General features: G+C 44.5%; 1 protein-coding gene across 2 annotated transcripts in view; it reads left to right on the forward strand.

Moving 5' to 3' along the window:
* Positions 1–21,132, forward strand: part of CSMD2 (CUB and Sushi multiple domains 2) — a 658,464-nt gene that overhangs the window by 96,525 nt on the left and 540,807 nt on the right. For both annotated transcript variants that reach the window (XM_082362533.1, XM_082362534.1), the window contains exon 3: positions 13,444–13,556. In XM_082362533.1, the coding sequence (XP_082218659.1) occupies positions 13,444–13,556 (113 nt within the window). The remainder of the gene's footprint in view (positions 1–13,443; positions 13,557–21,132) is intronic.

Consider the following 21,132-nt stretch of genomic DNA (forward strand, 5'->3'; position numbering starts at 1 on the left):
TCAGTAGCTGTGGCACACGGGCTTAGTTGCTCCGTGGCATGTGGGATCTTCCCAGACCAAGGCTCGAACCTGTGTCCCCTGCACTGGCAGGCGGATTCTTAACCACTGCGCCACCAGGGAAGTCCCTGTCAGTGCTCTTATATCCAGTGTAGCAGCAGCATGATCTCCATGAGCTGCCTGCTTTGGGCATTTCATTTCCCAGAGTGTTTCATGGAATCCCAGCCCACAGGATGCTCTGAGAAAAAAAGGGTTTATGATATATATATACTTAAAAGCACAGAAGGCCCGATTTTTCCAAGTTTCCCAGTTTTAGAAGCTCTTGATTAAATGCAAATGGGAATTACCAGAGAGAACATGTGTCTGTAGGGGTGTCTGTGTGTGTCTGTGTATTGTGTGTGATTATGACTAATGTCCATCAATTACCTGAAAATTACTAGATGATGCCTGTAATGATAGTTCTGTTTTTAGCTTAATGGTTTATATATCTAACTAGTGGCTGCTGTCTGGAGTAGGGCTGCTGGCAAATCAAAACACTATTTGCCAAGCCTGTCAGTGTGACAAATGTTGCTTACCTGTACTCTTTTATTCCCAAGGTCAATTGACATGTCTTTTTTAAATATCACTGTTTGAAGTGCTAAGAGCCTTAAATGAGAGCCACTCAATAAAGGCCCAATTTGCTATATTACTGTTTATTCCTGGATAATTCTATACTCGTTGGGCTTTTTAAGATGGCAAGGAAGAGACATGCATGCATCACCCTCAGAAATGGGGATTTCTTACAAGGATCTCTAGATCTTGGGGTACTCTTCAGCCTTTTGGTGTCACTATGGGTTTCAGGGCTTCTGACACCCAGATCATCAGCAGCCTCCTGGCCAACGTAGCAATAGCCCAAGCTGTGACCTGCCTTCTCTGGGCATATTATTTCCTAGAGAGGGTTCCACACAACCCCGGCCCATATGCTGCTTTAAGAATAAAAGGGTTTATGATCAGATGTGTTGGGGAACTGTTATATAATCTATTCCTGCCTTGGAAGTTTGCTGTTAGCTTATTAAAAGCTCCCATAAGCACCTTGTTTTTTGTTTATTTTCGAAAAATCCTTGCTTCACTTTGTTTAACCCAGCATTTCCCATTTCTGTTTAACCACTGAACACCTAGAATATCCTTCGGAGAATATTCTAGTATTTGTACTTTGCAGAAGAATCTGGTTGTATTTATTTGTCACCCTCTGTGTTGGATGTCCCCAAGATCCCTCTTAGCTTAGGTTCAATGATTGACTGGAAGACTCACAGGATTCAGCATATAGTTGCACTCCTGGCTATGATTTATTAAAATGAAAGGATACAGAGCAAAACAACAAAGGAAAATTGCGTATGGGATGAAGTCCGGGGGGAGAAACCAGTCACAAGCTTCCAAGAGTCCTCTCCCAGTAGAGTCACACAGAATGTGCTTACTCCCCCCAGCAATGAACTGTGACAAGTGAAATGTTACCACCCAAGGAAGCTCATTGGAGACTCAGTGCCCAGAGTTTTTCTTGGTGGCAGATTTCATGGGCACCCTCTGCCTGGCATGTACTAAAGTTCCAGATTCAGAGGGAAAGCAGGTGTTCAGTATAAACCATAGTGTTTGTACAAATATTTTAGGACACTCTTATCAGTTCCGGGAATGGTGGGGACCCTCCTGAAATCCATGATCCCAGATTCCAGCCAAGGGCCAACCTGGTAAATAGGCCTTGCAAAGGACAACAGTCAAGGCTTTTTCTGTCTTTTGGAAGCTTGTGACTGCTTTCTCCCCCTGGACTTCATCCCATGCACAAGTTTTCTGTCGATTCTCTAATGGTTGAATATTCACTCATTCATTCTCTACATATTTGTCTTAATCAGCTTGGGCTGCTATAACAAAAATTCCATAGACTGGGTGGCTTATAAACAACAGAGATTTATTTCCCATGTTTGGGTGCTGAAAGTCTAAGATCAGGGTGCCAGCACGGTGAGGATCTGGTGAGAGCTGTCTTCCGGGTCGCACACAGACTGCCACCTTCTCACTGTATCCTCATATGGTGGATGGAGAGCAGAGAGAGGAAGCAAGCTTTCTCATGACTCTCGTAAGGGCACTAATCCCATTCAACAGGGGTCCACCCTTCTGACCTCTTTGATTCCTAATTACCTCCCAAAGGCCCCACTTCCTAGTACCATTAACTCTGGGGAGAGTTGGGTTTCAACATATGAATTTTGGGGCGACATATGCAGTCCATATGTTCAATAGTATTCCATCTTATATGTGCTAGTGATGCAGAGAAGAAGTTAAACGTCCTTACCTTTGAGGGACTTACCATCAAGAAGGAAAGACAGATACATCACAAGTAATTCAATAAGAAAATCAATTCATTATGATTGGAATGCATATTATAAAGGAGAAATACTCTGTTATTGGAGGATGTTTATCAGGGATTTCCAAACTCTTTCCCAGAGGAAGTAGCATTCAAACTGAGACCCCAGAAGCTAGTGGGAGATGGATAGGTGAGGTGGTGGCAGCCTGGGTGCCTAAGGGAGAGAGCAGTGCACACAGCCCTAGAGGCAGCATATGCAAGGGCCCTGGGGTGGGAAGAAACACGGCACATTCAAGGGAAGTGTAAAGGCCCATGTGGGTGCAGGGGAGAGAGCAAAGGGGAGAGAGATGTGAGCGGAGGCAGAAAGGCAGGCCAAGTACTGCAAAGACAAAGCCTTGAGCCACATCACCCAAGGGGTGGTCTGTCTCTGTCGTTCCCAGTCATCACGCCCTTAGAGCTGACCAGATCTCTGGTTTCACTTGAGGCCTAGAGCACCAGCCACAGCAGTACTCACGCGGGGATGACTCATTGTTCTGTCCCTATCTCAGAAGGCCGCCATGTGCCTGGAAGACGCTCAAATAAAGCCTTACTCTTCCGTCTGTCCTATCCTCCTGTTTCTCTAGACATCAGGAATCAGGATTTACACACACTGCAGTAATGGAGTCACTTCACTGTACTAATGGACTCCAAGGCTCCAGATCAGAGTTCGTGGAGGTAAGAGTTTCATTCTGGTCTTTCCCATGGGTCCTCTGACTAGTGGAAACAAAGCCATGTCCCAGTGAGCTCGGCCCACAGCTGTGACCCGTCTCTGAGGTTCAGCATCTGACACCCATTGGCACTCAGTAAGTAACTGAAGAATTAAAATTGGATTGACCTTGAGAGGCAGCCTATTCCCTCCCCAAGCAGATGTGATCGCCCATGTTCTTCTGTATGTGGATGGACCCAAGTAGCTTCCCCGGAACCTCCGTCCTTGCGGTCCTGGTTCTCGCTCATCATTTCATGAGGACGTTGGTGTGTCAGGCATGGACTTTCAGGGAATTGAAGACTGTTCTCTCCTGACCAATTCTCTTTCACTTTCCATGCCCACTTCCTTCAACTATTCCTCACCTGACAGGGTTCCTTCAAGGTCTCACCCCAACCCTTGTGCCTCAGAGCCCAGAGGCCCCAGCTTGGGAAGTTGGTAGTCAGTCAGCTGAGAGCCTTGGAATTCTCAGACATGGGTACTATCTCCTGGAGTCAGAAGACTACCTTTTATTTTTACAGGTAGGAATATGCAAGTGCTTCTCTTGGGTGGAAAAAGTATCATATCATTGCATTTAAGAAAAATTTTGACCTAGAGCCCCCACTCATGAAGGTGAGAAATCTCATTTCAGCCGTTGTTGTGGTTCCCCCAAGCAAGTCTTTCACAGACTTCAACATTTCAGGAGAGTCCCCCCGGTCTTCGGGCCACACTGGCCACTGCTGATATGCTCAAGGCCTCAGTGCTTCTTGCAGGTGGGCAGCACCAACTCAGCTGCATCTGGGCCAAACTTGGGTGCGGACGTACCAGCCCTTTTGTGGACAGTCCAGCCTTGCCTGGTGCCCCATGGAGCAATTCCCCTCTAAGGGTCTCTCCCTTCCTCAGTCTCCACAAAGCAGGGAGGGTGCAGTTCTGAGCCTGGGGCAGTCTCACCTTCCCACCTGGGCTCACTGCTTCCTCTCTACCCTCCCTCCACTTCCCTCTGTCCCTTCTTCCTGATAGCTGCATTATAAGCCCCTCTTCTTCCTGGAGATGTTCAGAACAGGCTGCTTTTTCCTTGTATCTCACACCGTTTCGTGGGTGTAGGGAGATGGCCAGAGTCAGTAAGTGTTACTTATACCACGTCCAGCTGTCTCCCCCTCCTGTTGTCTGTCCTGGCAGCATCACGATGAACTGTGACACTGTGTGGCTGCCCCTGGAAATGACAGATAACCCTCCATTCATTCATTCAAAAATAAATACAAGTCCCCTACATACGAACATTCAAGTTGTGAACTTTCAAAGATGCGAATGTGCATTCGCATGTCCAGTAACGTAAGTTAGTTCATGTGTCTGGTGTATGTTGTCACGTGCATGCATCCTCTACAAGTGGTTGCGCTTTTGTGTACTTTACTGTACAGTACTGTATAGAGTACAGTAGTACAGTGTCTTTATTTCAAGCCCAGGATGTCTGGAAGCAAGCATAAAAGTAGTGGTGATGTAGCTGGTACTGCTAAGAAGCGCCAGGAATTGGAGGCCCAGAGAAAGGACGAAGACAGACAAGAGGAGGAACTAACTGAAGAACCGAAGGGATTCATGATGCAGGAAATGGCAAGGAGATTTTCTTTATTTGAGGAGGCACTGTTAGTTTTTGAGCACAGCACCTGAATGTAGAACAGTACACGAAGGTTGCAGCAGCTGTTCAGAATGCAATCCAGTGCTACCGTGTCATCTATGACGAGAAAAAAAGAGCTACTACCCAGACATCACTGGATCGTTTTTTCAAGAGGGTAGATAGAATTGAATCCAGAACCTGTGCCTTCAATGTCAGGCATGAGTGAGATTGCAGCTTGCCCCCCGTCTCCTATTGCTGACGATCCTTCAGCTCTACCATCTCCCACCTCCTCTCCCTCCTCCAGTCGGTAACTCTTCTTGCCTGTTCACTTGATGCCAGCCCCTGTATGCCGGCTGTTATACTGTACTACTGTACTTTTCAAGGTACTGTACTGTAAGATTAAAAATGTTTGCTTTATTTTTTGTGTTTGTTTGTTTTTTATGTATTATTTGTGTGAAAAGTATTATAAACGTATTACAGTACAATACTATATAGCCGATTGTGTTAGTTGGGTACCTAGGCTAACTTTGTTGGACTTATGTACAAACTGGACTTACGAAAGCGCTCCCCGAACGGAACTTGTTCATATGTAGGGAACTTACTGTATGCAATGAATTGGACAAGGATGGGGAAAGCAAACATATCCACTGCTTTCATGGAGACCTGAACAAAATAATCACAAAAATAATAAAAATATTTACCCCAAAATACATCTTATTAGGAAATGTGATAAATGCTAGCAATGAAAAAAAAAAGGGTAATTGTCAGGATGGGCCATGTATGGCTGTGTGTATTAATCACACAAATAATACAAATGTTTTCTGATGCTTTGACATCTTGGGACTTTGCTGACCCAGGAGAGGCAGCCCCTCTCAGGGTTAGCAATTCTAAGACACAGCAAACTACTCTTCTGGGAGTGAGCCTTTTATATGCAAACCAACCATTTCAGAGCCCACCTACCTCCTTTACAGAGTTCTTACCTGTTAAGCCACCGTCCCCCTGCCCTAAACACCCCAGGGTCAGATGTCAGACAACTAAGGGCAGTCGCCTGCTTACCCTGCCTCACCCATTCCTTCCCCTACTGCAACCCCAATTAAGGTTCTTGCTCACATTTTCCTCCTATCCCTTCTACATCCTGACCAACCCTGGTGCTTCCCCGTGTGGCCCTGTGTGGCATGGTACGCTCCCTCCCCCACCTTTGGGAACTGTAACAAACTATCTTTTCAATGGCAATTGCCTCCTCATCTGTTGCCCTCACCATACCTGAATAGTAATAAAAATCTACACTTTGAAACATTGTGGTAACAAACAACCCTCAAATCTCCAAGGCTTAACTCACTAAAAGTTTCTTTCTTGCCATGCTACATGTTCAAAGGTGGTGTGCAGGGGTTGTCTGCTTAGTGGAATCACTCTGACACCCCGGCTGACAGAGACCCAGGGTCACTGCAGCAGGGAAAAGGGAAGAGGGGAATTTGGCGAAAGGAACCCAAGCTCCTCGAGGCTCCCTCCTTGAAACTGCACACTTCGCTGCTACCCATTCGTCCTTGGCAAAGCCAGTGCCATGGCCAGGCATGAGCTCAGCAAAGGCGGGGAGGGACCGTTCCACCAGTGTCTGGAAGGAAAGCTGGAGATACGTGAAGAGTAGCAGTGACCTCCACGGGGACCTTCGAGAATGCAAAATAGACAGACTAGTCTGGGAGGTCAGGAATGTACCTTTCTGAAAATAATGTTGACATTTGTGAGGAGACTTGAATGATGAGAAGGGGTTAATCAAAGAGGTGGAGGGGATGTGAGAAAATGTTCTGAAGAGGAAACAGCATGTGCAAAGGCCCTGAGGATGGGGGCCTGGCCAATTGAAGGAACTGAAACCAGCAGTGTTTCAAGGAGGAGGGTGGGAGAGAGGCGGGGAAGAGGATTTTATCGCTGACACTGTTTGGGGTGCAGACTCATGGTGATAATAAGTAGACTTTTCAAGTCTGCTTTATTATAGTTTTCAAGTTCTCCACAGGAAATACACCCCTTATTGCCTGCACTCTGGGCTGACTGCTGCCCCCACCCTTGACCAAAGAAGACTGGGGGGGCTGGAGCCAGGCAGGCTTTGTGGGCCTCCTTAGGGATTTTGGTTTTAATCGTAAGGACGGTCGGAAGCCATTGATGGATTCTGAACTGGGACAGTGAGAAATTTGGGGTCATGAGCATCACCAGTTTCCAAGACTCTGGGCTCCTCTGGGCAGGGAGACAAGCCAAAAAAAGGCTCTTGAGGAAGTGGAAAATCCAAGAAGCCTTGATAAAGCGACAGAAGAGTATTAGCTTACATCTATGGCCATGCCATCTGTTTGCAGAAGCTGTTCTCCGCACATTTTAGAGTCAACAAGAAGATAACCAACAGCAATAGGAGCCTCTTGCCTTTCCTGCCATCATTTTACCCCATTTCTCTAATAAGCCTGGATTGCACTATTGAACAATACCTCACTCCTTTCAATATAGTATTTAGACTTGTCAGATAAAAGACGTGAAAATCTGAAAGTTTTATTCGCTTATTCCGACATGCAACGTGATATCTCCTCCTGGCTTGCGGGGTCATCAACTCGTCTGAAATCAGTTCAACAATAAGGAGTGGGTGAGGGAAGGGCGGGCCGCAGGGCAGAGGAATGACTCAAGTATCCAGATGGGGAGACTCAAGCTTGCCCACCCCCACCAGCTTTAGCACCTTTGAGGAACCCTCCATGTTAGAATTTATCTCCCAAGCCTGGGAAAGAGCAGAGCAGTGGTAAAGATCTGATTAGAGAAAATGCCTAGTAAGCTGCAATTCCATATATTGCAAGTGATAAAACTGTAATTGTTTCTTGACAGTGTACATTAGCTCTTTGCAGCTTGTGTCAATATAGTACCAAGAAACTAGGGTCTAGGAAGCTTTAATGGCAGCTCAAAAATATCGTGGAACTAGCTAGGGGAATAAAATCAACAAATTTTACTCGTTGGGAAGAATGTCATTTCCAGAGGCGACTTCAGGGGAGAAGTGGTCATGCCTTGGTGGGGTGTGAGATTTCTGCATGAAGCTGTATGTTGTTGAGTGTCTGGGAAGGGCACCAAGGCATAATGCTGGTGCACATGGGTGAGAGGCAAGTTGCAGCTGCTGTGAACTGGGCCCGCGTGGGGGTAGAGACAAAAAGGGGATGGGGCCTGAAGTTCAGATCCAGATAGAGGTCTGAGCCCTTTGGGGATAATTTGGTATTCTGATATCAGGGTCCACTGGGATCCACAGTCTGGCATCATCATACCTGACTATCTGGGGGTGGAGAAGGATGTCTGGTGCATGGGCAAGTTGGTGGGAAACCAGTGAACAAGAGAGTGGTGGGCTGGGGGCCAGGGTTGTGGTTCTGGTGGTCAGCCATTTCCAGCAAGGACCCAGCCAAGGATTCACGTGTGTGTGTTTGGTGGTGGGTGGGGACATTGTTGGGGTTGAAATGAACAGGAGGCAGCTGAATGGAGGGACCCACTAAGAACCAAGTAGCAGCTCAAGGCTCAATCTAGGTAGACTGAGTTTATGTCAGATTTAATGGAGGACCGAGGTGCTGTCCAATAAAAATATAATGTGAGCCACATATACGATTTCTCAAAACTTTTAATTTTGAAATAATTATAGATCCACAGGAAGTTGTAAAGATCGTACAGAGACGTTCCATGTACCCTTCTCCCAGATTCCCCCAATGGGTACATCTAATGTAAGTACAGTACAACATCAAAACCAGGAAATAGACGTTGGTGCAATGTGTGTGCGTACGTCTATGTCATTTTATCATGTGTGGATTCATGTCACCACCAGTGCAATCAAGATGCGGAATTGTTCCATCACCACAAAGTTCTCCCTTGTGCTACTCCTTTATCATCACCCCACTCCCCTTCCTCTCACCAGACCTAACCCCTGGCAACTGCTCATCTGTTTTCCATCTCTTTAATATTGTCATTTCCAGAATGTTATATAAATGGAATCATCTGCTACGTTATCTTTTGAGATAAGCTTTTTTTTTTCACTAAGCATAATAACCTAGAGATCCATCCCAGTTGTTACATGTATCAATAGTCCATTCGTTTTTATTAGTGAGTAGTATTCCATGACATGGATGTGCTGCAGTTGGTTTAATTGTTCACCTATTTTAGGACATCTTTGTTGTTTTCAATTTGGGGCTATTCCACAAACAAACAAACAAGCAAAGCTGCTCTGAACAATCATGTGCAGATTTTTGTGTGGACACCAGTTTTCATTTCTCTGGGACAAATGCCCAGGAGTATGATTGCTGAGTTGTATGACTAGTGTATGTGTAGTATTTTTTAAAAAGAAATTGTCCATTTTCCAGAATGTCTGTACCATTTTACATTCTACCAGCAACGCATGAAAGATCCAGTTGCTCTGCATCGTTTTCAGTCTTTGGTGTTGTCACTATTTTTATTTTTATCTGTTCTAATGGTGTGTAGTAATATCTCATAATGGTCTTAATTTCCCTTGCCCTAATGGCTAAGGATGTTGAACATTTTTCTTGTGCTTATTTGCCATCCACATATCCCCTTAGTGAAACGTCTTTTCATGTCTTTTGCCGATTTTTCAATTGGATTGTTAGATCCTTGCCTTGTTCTCAGTCTTAGGAGAAAAGCATTCAGTCTTGCGCCATTAAGTGTGAGGTTAGCTATAGGATTTTTGTAGATGCTCTTTATCAAGTCAGGAAGTTTCCTTCTATTCTTAGTTTTATGAAAGTTTTATTTTTATTTTTTACTTTATATTGGAGTATGGTTGATTCACAATGTTGTGTTAGTTTCAGGTGTACAGAAAGGGATTTATTTATACATATTCATATATTTATTCTTTTTCAGATTCTTTTCCCATATAGGTTATTACAGAGTGTTGAGTACAGTTCCCTGTGCTATACAGTAGGTCCTTGTTAATGACCTATTTTACATATAATAGTGTGTATATGCCAATCCCAACCTCCCAATTCATCCCTCCCCCTCACCTTTCCCCCTTGGCAACCACAAGCCCACCCTCTAAGTCTGTGAGTCTGTGAAAGTTTTTTGTTTAAATCAGGGATGAGTGTTGAATTTTGTCAAGTGCTTTTTCTGCATCAATTGATACGGTCATGTGATTTTTCTACTTTTGGCCTGTCAATATAGTGAATTACATTGATGGATTTTCAAATATTGAACCAGCCTTGCATCCTTTGAATTAGACCCCACTTGGTTATGGTGTATAATTATTTTTGTGTATTGCTGAATTCTCTTTGCTAATATTTTGTTAAGGCATTTTGTGTTTATATTCTGTGGGATATTGGTCTTTAGTCTTCTTTCTTCGTACTGTCTTTGGTTTTGGTATCGGGGTAATACCTCATAAAGTGAGTTTGGAAGTGCTCCTTCTTTCTCTGTTTTCTGGAAGAGATTGTAAAGAATTGGTGTAAATTCTTTATACATTTGGTAGAATTCTCTATTGAAACCTTCTGGGCCTGGGTATTTCTTTTGGGGGAGTTTTTTAATTATGAATTCAATTTCCTTAATAGCCATAGGGCTATTCAAATGATTTATTTCATATTGGGAAATTTATGGTAGTTTGTGTTTTTCAAGGAACTGGTCCATTTCATGTAATTTGTCAAATGTATGTGTGTAATTTGTGGCATTTCCTTATTATCATTTTGATAACTACAGGCTTCATTTTCCCTAACCTTTGCCAACTCTGGATATTTGCCAATCTGAACGATGAAAAATGAGTCTCGTGGGTTGAGTTTTCATATTTTTGATATTAATTAGGTGGAGCATCTTTCTGTTTCTGTTCGTGTGTATCCTTTGCTCTTTTCCTCCTTCCCTGTTTACCTTTTTCATATTGATTTGTAAGTGTTCTTTATAGATTATGAATACTAACCCTCTTCCTGTCATATATATTATACATAATCTTCCAAGTTTTCACTTTTCTCTTTATCTTTTTTACAGTTTTTTTTTTTGCTCCACATACATGCTTTTAATTTTCATGTAATTAAATCAATCAATATTTTCCTTTAAGGCATGTGGGGTTTCATGCTGCATCTGTCAGTACTCAATAAATTTCAAGAGATAGAACCCAAAGCAAACTAGTTTAAGCAAAAAAAAGGAAAAGAAAGAAGGAAGGAAGGAAGTGAAGAATGTTGGCTCATGTAACTGGATGCTACAGAGGTAGCTCTTTCTGCATGGCTGGATTAGGATCTCCACAATATATCATCAGGGCTCTGTCTCTCTTCTCACTGTTCAGCTTTGTCTATATCTATATGAGATATCATTTTCTCTAAAGCAGATAATCTGTGTAATGATAAAAAGAACTGCTGGCAGTTCTGAGCTTACATTCTAATGATTTAGAATCCCCAAATAAAAGACTCTCGAAGTCTGTATATCATATCCCATGGAAGGACTCAGAATGACTCTGCTTGGGTTATATGTCCTCCTCCCCCTTTTCCCTGCCTTGAACCATTCCATAAAGATGAGGGATGTGCCATGATTGGTCATTTGCGCAGTTTTGTGGCTAGCGAGCACGTGGGGTATCTGTCACAACCCCATACAACGATGGGCAGGTAGAAGCCAAAGGGGTTCTTTAAACATGTCACACTTAGAAAGACCTTCACCAGCATAAGAGGATTAAAAATAGTTTGTTTCCTTCTAATATGTATGGTTTCAATATTTGACATATAAATTTTTTGCTCGTGTGAGAAAGTGAGGGACATAGAGACAGAAAGACAGGGACAGGGATGGGAAGAGAAGATGGAGTGATGTAGGGATCCTTTGCTGGGTGTTTTGATACCTGAAGAGAAGATGACCTTGAAACTTATTTGTTCCCCCCTTTTACAGTTTGATTACTTTTCCTTCTCTTTTCCTTCAATTTATTCTGAGTTAACATAAATCCTATAAGATTAGGATGGTGGGAAGGGCAAGGGCTTCACCTAGCACAGGGCTTTTCATGGCGGGCATTAGCAAATATCTGATTTAATTTGTTTGAACCCAGTACTCATGCCCTCCAGGGGATATCTGGGCATCCAGATATTATATAGCAATGGGAGGTACAGAGATGGATCCAGGAACACCACAGATATCCTAAACTACTTAAAAATAGAGGCAAAGGTACACTTTGAATTCCTCCCTGAGCCCTGCCGGGGGTGGGTGATGGTAGATAAGCCTCAGATAGGGGACAAAGGACAAAGGTAGACAGGAGTCTGGCCACCCCACCACCACCTTTGTGCACAATCACGTCACCTGTGGGGGCCACCATGTGTGGACACCCAGCAGAGGACAACTCCTTTCCTAAAATATGTCCCAAGTGTTCAGTGAAAGCTTCATTATTTTATCCTTTTAACATTAGAAGAATCTTTTAAAAATGACTCTCTTGTGCTAAAAACATATTATTTCAGGTTCAACAATTCCTTTTGTTTCACCCCTGTTTCTTTTTCTTTACTTAACTCGCAGGGAAAAAATGTAAGCATTTTAATTTTAAAAACACATACAATATGATCCCATTTGTATGACATTATTTCACTGAATATGATCTGAACTACTCATCCTTCCATCTCTTTGTATGTCAACTGTCAAGAACGATTATTTCTAGATTGTATTGGGTTTTTATTTTTTGGTTTCATCTTTTAAAAATAATAACCACTTATTATTTCTATAAAAGCAGTAGACCTGTTCCTTTTAAAGAATAAAGTCTATGATAAGAAGCATCCACATTCTGCTACTTAGAGTTGGATATATTTTCCTCTGTATGTGAATGAATATGTCTATTGGTGATTATTCATTGTAAATTTGTGGCAAAGTCTACCCAGAGCCTCAAAGGACCTTAGCCAGAAAGGGAAGAGTCAGTGTTACTGAACCAAATGTGGGTCTGCTTGTCCACATGCAATAAAGGCAATCTACTGACGCCAGGTTGTGGTTTACTGCAGGGTGACAAGCAAGGAGTCCAGGTAGCTAGTGCTTAGAATGCCAAACTCCCTGAAGGCTTTCAGGGAAAGGTTTGTAAAGACAGGGTGAGGGAGGGGGGTTGTGGGGTAAGTGATCAGCTTGTGGACATTCTTCTGATTGTTTGGTGGTGAGGTAATCGGGAGTCAACATCATCAACCTTCTGGTTCCAACCGGTCTGGGGATCTACATGCTGTGGGCAGCATCCAGTTAACTTCTTCCACCTGATGGGATTTTCAGCATCTGCAAAACAGCTCAAAGGACATGGCTCAGAATAATATCTGTAGCCCCTGAGGAGGAACTAAAGGTCCTTGACTTTGTTTAATGGCTAAGCTATTATTATTTTGTCTAGCTTGACTGTTTTCCTTTCTTTCTTCATTTTCTCACTTCTCTGATTAAATTTACTCTTTGGAACTCAGAGAAGGCCTAGGAGGCTACAGTTTTTCTACAGACAAGAGACAGGTGGAGGACATGGGGTGGGGGGAGTCTGTCCGGGGAAGGCCCGGGGTCCTGCTTGGATATATCAGGAGAAGAAACTGGAGGAAGAGAAAGAGAAGAGCCATAAATGAGCAAGCCTCCGGGTCGGGGGTAGCCCATGGCTTCGGAGGAGTAGCCCCCCATATTTCTGTGATTGGTCTCCATCACCTTTGCTGGAAATTACTTTAACTTTGAACACCTTGCATATGCCTGGCGTTTGACTTCTTTCATATCCTTCCCTGTGCCTAGATCAGCACCGTGCATCCAACAGGTGCTCAATAAATGCTTAAGGCATGTCCAGTTCCCAAGGGGGTCATCCTCCCTCCATCTCACCTCTTTGTCTTTCAGGCTCACAGGCTTTCAGCTGCCGGCCACCGTCGTCAGCGCGGCCACCACCCTGTCTCTGCGCCTCATCAGTGACTACGCAGTCAGCGCACAGGGCTTCCATGCCAGCTACGAAGGTAGGTGCCTCGGCCCGGCCTCAGGAGCCTTATGTGTGAGGTTGTAATAGCTGCGGGCAGGACTGCGCTGCTCTTAGTTGCCGGGAAGGGCTTCTTCAGATTCAGAGCTTGTGCCTGTCCTAACAAGGCTGGTTACTAACCAGTAACTCAGTTACTTAAATTGCCCCTGCTGTGTTGTTTCCAGGAAACTGAGACTTGAAATCAGAGCTGAGCTGCTGTCGTTTATCTTGAGGGCCTGGTAACATCTCCTTCTCTCCCCTTAACTGGGTTTTGTTGTGTTTTTATTTTTTAAATTCTGTTTTCTCTTGGGCTTCACTGTATTATAAGGTACCTTGGCTTGGTTTTGGAAATAAGACAGATATAAACCCTAAGTAAAAGACATAAAATAAGTAGCTGAAAAAATTTTTTGCTCACTATAGTGACTGCAAAGAGTCAGCTTTATATCATTCAGAGAAGAACAATCAATTTTTCCTTGATAGCACAGATTAGGGTTTCTTGGTTTGAGTTATGCAAATAATTTCTGCTTCTCTCAGCCTGTTTAAATATGGTGTTAGCATTCAAATTAACACTAATATCTTCAGATTATACACTATTATTATTATTAACTTTATTATGTTAGTTCAGAAGGTGGTACGTCTAGATCACTGTCATTTCCCTGGGAAATTTACATCTCATTAATAGGTAATTATGCTGCTCTTGGCTAAGACCCACACTGCTATTTTGTGTTGAGATCATTCATAGGCATATTTTAAGACTGTTAATGATAATTAATAACAATAATGACATAACACCCTAGTAAAGCATGCCAGTTATTTGAAAGCTTTCTTCCTCTTGCCTCTAAGAACTTAAAGAATAAGTGATGCTTTCTTGAATGGAGCTATAGCAATATACAAATAGATACCACCTTTGTCTTGGCTAGGAGTATACCACAGAAAGAGGGCAAATCCTAACTCCCTCGGCAAAATTCACACCTGTTGGTAAGGGGTGTTTGGTGCTTTAACCTATGCGATTGAGAGTTCCTGAGAAGGTCTGTTATTTTTAACTAAAGATACTAAGAAGGCTCCAGAGAAAGTTTCACATGCCTTTAACTGGGGGCTTCTGACATAACTCCAGATTGCTTTAACTGAGGGCTTCTGAAAAGACCTGTTTGTATTTAAAGTGAAGTCTCCTGGGGTAACCCAATTTCTTTGGAAAAAACAATCAGTTCCTCCCAAAAGCAAGCCTGTGATCTTGGTCATCCTGGTTCTGTCCTCAACCTGGACCTTTGGCTCTGAACCCAAACTAAGTCTCTTTGAGTCTGAGCTACAACCTCTTGATTAAGTAAGAGAGGCCTCTTCAGAAGCTTCTTCCACAATATGTGGGCCTTGGGGGGACTGGCTGTGTTTGGGGATGGTGGGGGGAATGAGTCATTGACACTAGAGTTGGTGGCTGCAGAGATCCCAGGAGGGGCTGACACACAGCGGGACCCAGCTGGGCCCTAATGGTGTCCTCATTTAGCAGACTTTGTGGATATTTGTCTGAGGCCTGGACTTTCATGAGGTTTTAGGAAAAAAGTGTCCTGTTGATCCCTGACCATGTTGCCTGCTCTGGGAAACAATGCCAAGTGCTTCTCCATCAGGCAGAGCAGAGCTGAAGGTACATTCATAGAGCCTTGTAAAATCAGAGGTTCTAGCCTGGAATTCATGGGGAGGTCTACAGTAGGGCATCAAAGGTCTGCAAACCCCTTGTAGTTAGAAACCACATTCTGAATGTATAAGGGTATATGTATTTTTTTCTTGAAAGGGTCTAGATCAGGGATCAATAAACTATGGCCCACCTGGCCAAATCCAATTCCTGGCTTGTTTTTATAAATAAAGTTTTATTAGAACACAGCCAAGCCCATTTGCTGACATTGTCTATGACTGTTTACATGCACTACAAATTCAGAGTGGAGTTATTGCCACAGAGACCACATGGCCTGCAAAATCGAAAATATTTACTATCTGGCCTTTTACAGAAAAAGTTTGATGACCCCCGGTCTAGAGCTGTGCTATCCAATAACAGTAGCCTTTAACCACATGCCACTATTTATATTTACATTAATAAAAACTCAATCAAATTTAAAATTTCATTTCTCACTTGCACCAGCGTCTATCAAGTGTTCGGTAGCCACCTGTGGCTTGTGGCTACCATATTGGGCAGCACAGACAGAGAATATTTAGTCACTGCAGAAAATCCTCCTAGACAGGGCTGAGCTCGGGCTTCCATCAGATTCACGAAGGGTCTGCGATTCACATGAGGTCATGAATCATTAAGATAAAGTGGAGGCCAGTGGGTCCCTCCTCCCCCGCTGCCTGGCCCAGAGGTGGCAGCCCCGACAGGAGAAGGGCCAACGGGACAGAAGGAAGGGCCCACCCTCCATCAGCCACTTAATGGTGTCAGGTCTCTAAGTCATCGGCACTAAGAAGGGAAAGCCTCCAGGCGAGGCGCAGGCAAGCCCTGCATGATGCAAACAGGTTGCTATAGCTGAGTGACTCTCTCTGTAGTCACCTGGGCAGGGTTTCCGCCAGCGCCGTGGTCTTCGTGGCTCTTTGTGCTGCCTGGCAGAATGGCTCACAGGAGAGGCAGGTGCGGGGAAGCCAAGGCTGGGGCTATCACCAAACCCTGCCGATCTGGCTCAGGACTGGACCACGGGGCAATTTGTGCATCTAGAAAAGTGTGAGTCGCACTGACTTTTGGGACATCCCCAGTGGAGGGGCCAGGAGGGGAGGTGGGAGGAATCAGCAGGTGCAGCCACTGCTGCGGATGAACCATGTGATAGACTACATCCACAGCCGTCCTGGGCCCTCTCTCTCACTGGACTCCTCAACAAGACACAGGATGATCCCACATTAGGGATGTACTGATAAATACTAGCTTCTTGGGCCTGTAACTGAGTAGCTGGGTGACCTTGGGCAGATTTTTTCAAACTCTCTGGGCCCTGTTGGGGGGAAGGGGCGATCCAGTGGTCAAAAAAGACGATAAAGATTTAGCTCTCAGGGAAAGAAGTCAGCCCCTCCCTCCATTGCAGAGCCCACCTTAGTCACTAGGGCTGGAAAGAAAGCAGACAGACAGACAGGCTCTGGAGAACTCCTCTCCCCCTAGCCCCGCAGCAGCCCGGGCTGACCCCGGTCAGGACAGCCCCCTCACATCCAGTCTTCTGGGTGTCACAGGACCTGTTTCTAAATGCCATCAGGGCCCCGCTCTTGGTAGCTCCCCTTGGCTGACATCCCTGAAAGTCTGCTCTCAAAAGGAGTCTCATCCTCCTCCACCCTCCTTGGGAGAGTGAAAAGTGCAGATAAGGAACTGAACTGCTGCTCGGGATTTTGGAGAAAGGTGAAGTCAGATGAAGGGTGTCAGCTCAGAGCTGCTGCCGCTTCAAGGAAAAGATCAAAAAGGCCAATCGTCAAAGCCCGAGATGACAGGAGATGCTTGACTTGTAATCCCCGGGGGCAAGAGTGTGGGCTGCGGCCGTGGACAGGAGAGAAGGGGATCAACTTGTATTAAGCACTGACTGTATGCCAGGCACTTTACATACATGATCTCATTGAATCCCCGAGACAGCCCGGTGGACAGACGTTGCTATCTCCATCTTACAGATGCTGGAGCTGGAGCTCAGGAGTTCTGTGTTCAGCTTTAAGGCTACTTGATGGCCAGGAGTTTTAACGTGACTTTTCTGGCTCTAAAGACTGTACTCTTGTCCTGCACTGCACACCCTGCAAAACTCCTGGAGGAAGGCAGAGACTGGTGACTCCCTCTCATGGGCAGGTAGATTGGAACTAAGTCAGAGGCAGGGTGGACACAGGAAGCCTGCCTTGGCTTCAGCGCCCCTCCCGGATGACTTGGGTCATCTCAGGGAATCAATAAGAGATATGTCCAGAGCCTCGAAGCTAGGGTTGCCAGATAAAATCTAGGATGCCCAGTTAATTTGATTTTTAAATTATTCCAATTTTTTAAAATTTGAAAAAAACTTTAGTGTAAGTATACCCCAAATATTTCATGGGACATACTTTTACTAAAAAAAATTACCTGTTGTTTGTCTGAAATTCGAATTTAATGGAGTGTCCTGTATTTTTATTTGCTACATCTGGCATCCTCATTCCCAGCACTGAATCCCCAGGAGCTCTGACCCCACTCATCTCCTCCTCCTCCTCTTCCTGACGCCCAGATCCGCCCCTGTCCTGCTCTGCCCAGCTCGGGCTGCCCACGCACTACAGAGGATCTAGGCTCACCTCTGCCCTTCCAGTGAGTGTCCATTTGACAGCTCTCTGAACACCCACACCCATGCAGAGACGCAGATCCATGTGCACTTGGGGTTACACTGTGTGTGTAGTTCTGTAGTCTGGTTGACGAGGCTGACGTTTTTCTGTGTTAATAAAAGCGGCCCTGCTCTGTTCTTCCTAATGAATATCAGTGAGGGAGCCATTGTGGTTTGCCTATACCACAGTTAGTTAACCAGTCATGGGGACATTTGAGTGAAGGACATCCCTGTACATACAACTTTAACCCTCATCTAATTATCTTAGAATAAATTCTTGGAAGTGCAATTGCTGGGTCGAAGAGTGTGTTGATTTTTCATTTTATTACATACTTCCACGGTGTCTTTAGGAAGATTCTACTGGGGCACACCTCTACCAGCAGGGTGTAAGAGGGCCCATTCCCCCCCTTTACGTACATTGCGCACTGGGGAGTCTTAAGTCAGTTTCATTGATTAAAATGGGTGAGATGAAATCTCATTTGTGGTTATAATTTGCATCTCTTTGATGATCGGGAAGGTTGAGGACCTGTCACCACTTTCTGGCCTTTAGTAGATCATTTTGTAAGTTACCTGTCCCTGTCTCTGCCTGCTTTTCTTTTGGGGTGTTAGTATTTTTTTCTTATCCCTTTTGTAAGTGATTTTGCATATTAAGGCTATGAATATTACGAGTTTCCTTTTGATGTGCAGCAATTTTAATTTTTATGTCACAAATTTTTTAATATTAATTTTTCTTTGATAATCTACCTTTGATGTTATGCTTAGAAAGCCCTTTTCCATGCCAAGATCAGCTGGTCATTTAGATATTCCTCTCATTCTTTTAGCATTTTATTTTTCCATTTCACTTTTAAATCCCTCTGGAATTCAGCTATGTTTGTCTTGGTTTCGGTGACCCTGTCTCTGATTCTCCAACGTTCGCTGTGTCCTTCTGTCTGTCTTTCAACGTGTGGAAGCCTGTTACTTCCCCGGCCCCCGCACCGTGTCTCTCCCTGATGTTTCTAGTCTTGCTGCGTTTAGACGTTGTTTCTCCCACCCAAGACCTTGGGCTTCACACCTTCTCCACACATGACTCTCAGAGATTGTATGGGATTGTTTCTGTCTCTGACATGCTGATCAGCAGGTAAACAAGAGTTGTAAGCAGATCAGAAATGTCAATTAGAGAAGAGTCTCTGCAGGTTTTAATGCCTAATCCTGGTTGCACCTTTTGCATTTTAGCAGCAGCAATCCTGAGCAGTCACTCTGACACTTTCGTGCAAGAGAGCCCGTCTCTGACTGCTGGGTCTCAGTCTATTAGATCTATTTAATCATCTACATCTAAGAACAGGTATTTCTGTTTAGTTAAATCTAACTGTCATCTTGAGTTCTCTCAAAAATATAAGAGGCTTCCTTAAAAATCAAAATCACTTATTATCCCCACATGGAATTTATTTTATTTATTTATTATTTTTTTAAGGGTTATTAATCTTTTTTTTTAACATCTTTATTGGAGTATAATTGCTTTACAATGGTGTGTTAGTTTCTGCTTTATAACTATAAGTGAATCAGTTATACATATACATACGTTCCCATATCTCTTCCCTCTTTTTTTTTTTCTTTAATTGGACTTTATTTATTTTTTTAACATCTTTATTGGAGTATAATTGCTTTACAGTAGTGTGTTAGTTTCTGCTTTATAACTAAGTGAATCAGTTATACATATACATATGTTCCCATATCTCCTCCCTCTTGCATCTCCCTCCCTCCCACCCTCCCTATCCCACTCCTCTAGGTGGTCACAAAGCACCGAGCTGATTTCCCTGTGCTCTGCGGCTGCTTCCCACTAGCTCTCTATTTTACATTTGATCCCACATGGAATTTAGAAGCATGAGGAACGCTTATTTTTGCCAACTCCCCCATCACCACAAGGGGAGAGGCTGCACAGTACAATGATTAAGGCCTCAGGTTCTGGGTTCCAACGGATCTGGAATCAAATCCCATCTTTGCCACTCACTTGCTGTGTGACCTTGGGCAAGTTACTTCACTTCTCTGAGCTCTGGCCTTTGCATCTGTAAAATCAGGGTAAGAATAATACTTCATAGAGTTGTGAAGGTTAAGGAGAGAACACACAAGTCACATGATGTGCTCAGCACAGAGACTGGGCAGATTGTCAGTGCCTGATAAATGTCAGCTAATGAATGAAGTCACCCTCCTCCTAACCTCACCAGACTGGGATTATTTCAGGAGATGGAAGAATAGATATGTCTACTCCATAGGTCACAATCCCAGCCCCACCCCAGCCCGCTGGCTCCTGAGTTTGCTTAAAATTCTCAACCCAGTTGTTCGCGGTATGTCTGGGCTTACAAACAGACCATAGCATCTGTGGGGAAGGAGCAGAGGAGTCTCCATATTCGTGAGCTCCAGTGCTGCCGGGAGACTGCCCACCACATGGGGATGAGGTCGTGGACCCTGTCCCCTGGTGCGCTGGAGCTGATGGGGCCCATGCTGGGAATTTAGTCTTTTCATGTCCTCTTCTCTTTGTATCAGAGATGTTGGCTTTAGGGCTAATGGTGCTAGTGACACGTCCAGCAGACCTTAGACTTTGGGGGTCATGGACTTGAAAGCTGTGACTGTCTCCAGACAGACACACACACACACACACAAACACTTTTCCATGTTATTTTTCATATAATTCAGATGCCCTGAAGCCCACCCATGAACCATTAGGCCACCTGAAAAACTGAGCCCAGAGGAGAGGCAGGGATCACACATTAAGTGGGTGGTAGAGATTCTTTCACTCACTGAGCTGATATATATCGAGAGCCTACTGGGTGCAGCGCCTGATGTTTCAACCAAGTCCCATCCTCACCGTCATGATTTCCTCCTCTCCCCCTACCCACCTGCCCTCCCAAAGGGAACAGAATGGGGGAGGAAGAGCTCAGTTCAGTGCCGCATCTTGGTGAGTTTTTGCTCCCAGTGCAAGGTCAGTAATGTCACCTCTGCCTCTGGACCAGAGCACGGTGGGACAGCGTCAGACAGACACATCTGCGAGGGACAGATGGACAGAGGTGGAGCTCCCTGTTGTCATTCTATCAGGAGAGGCAGGCTTGGGACAGAGTGTGCTTTCCTGGCTTTTGGAGGGGGAAGTAGGGTAGAGGTGATCATGTCATGCAGGAAAATGGAGGTCCAGAAATGGACCCCTCCTGGTTTTATTCCCTCCTGTAATTAGACCTGCTGATTTCCCTCTCGCGGCCTCTCAGACAATTTCCTCAATTTGAAAGAGTTCCCCAATTCAGGGACATTCTGCAGACATCTCAAAATTGGGCT

Source organism: Balaenoptera borealis, assembly GCF_965194805.1.
Source record: "Balaenoptera borealis genome assembly, chromosome: 1".
Taxonomy (NCBI): domain Eukaryota; kingdom Metazoa; phylum Chordata; class Mammalia; order Artiodactyla; family Balaenopteridae; genus Balaenoptera; species Balaenoptera borealis.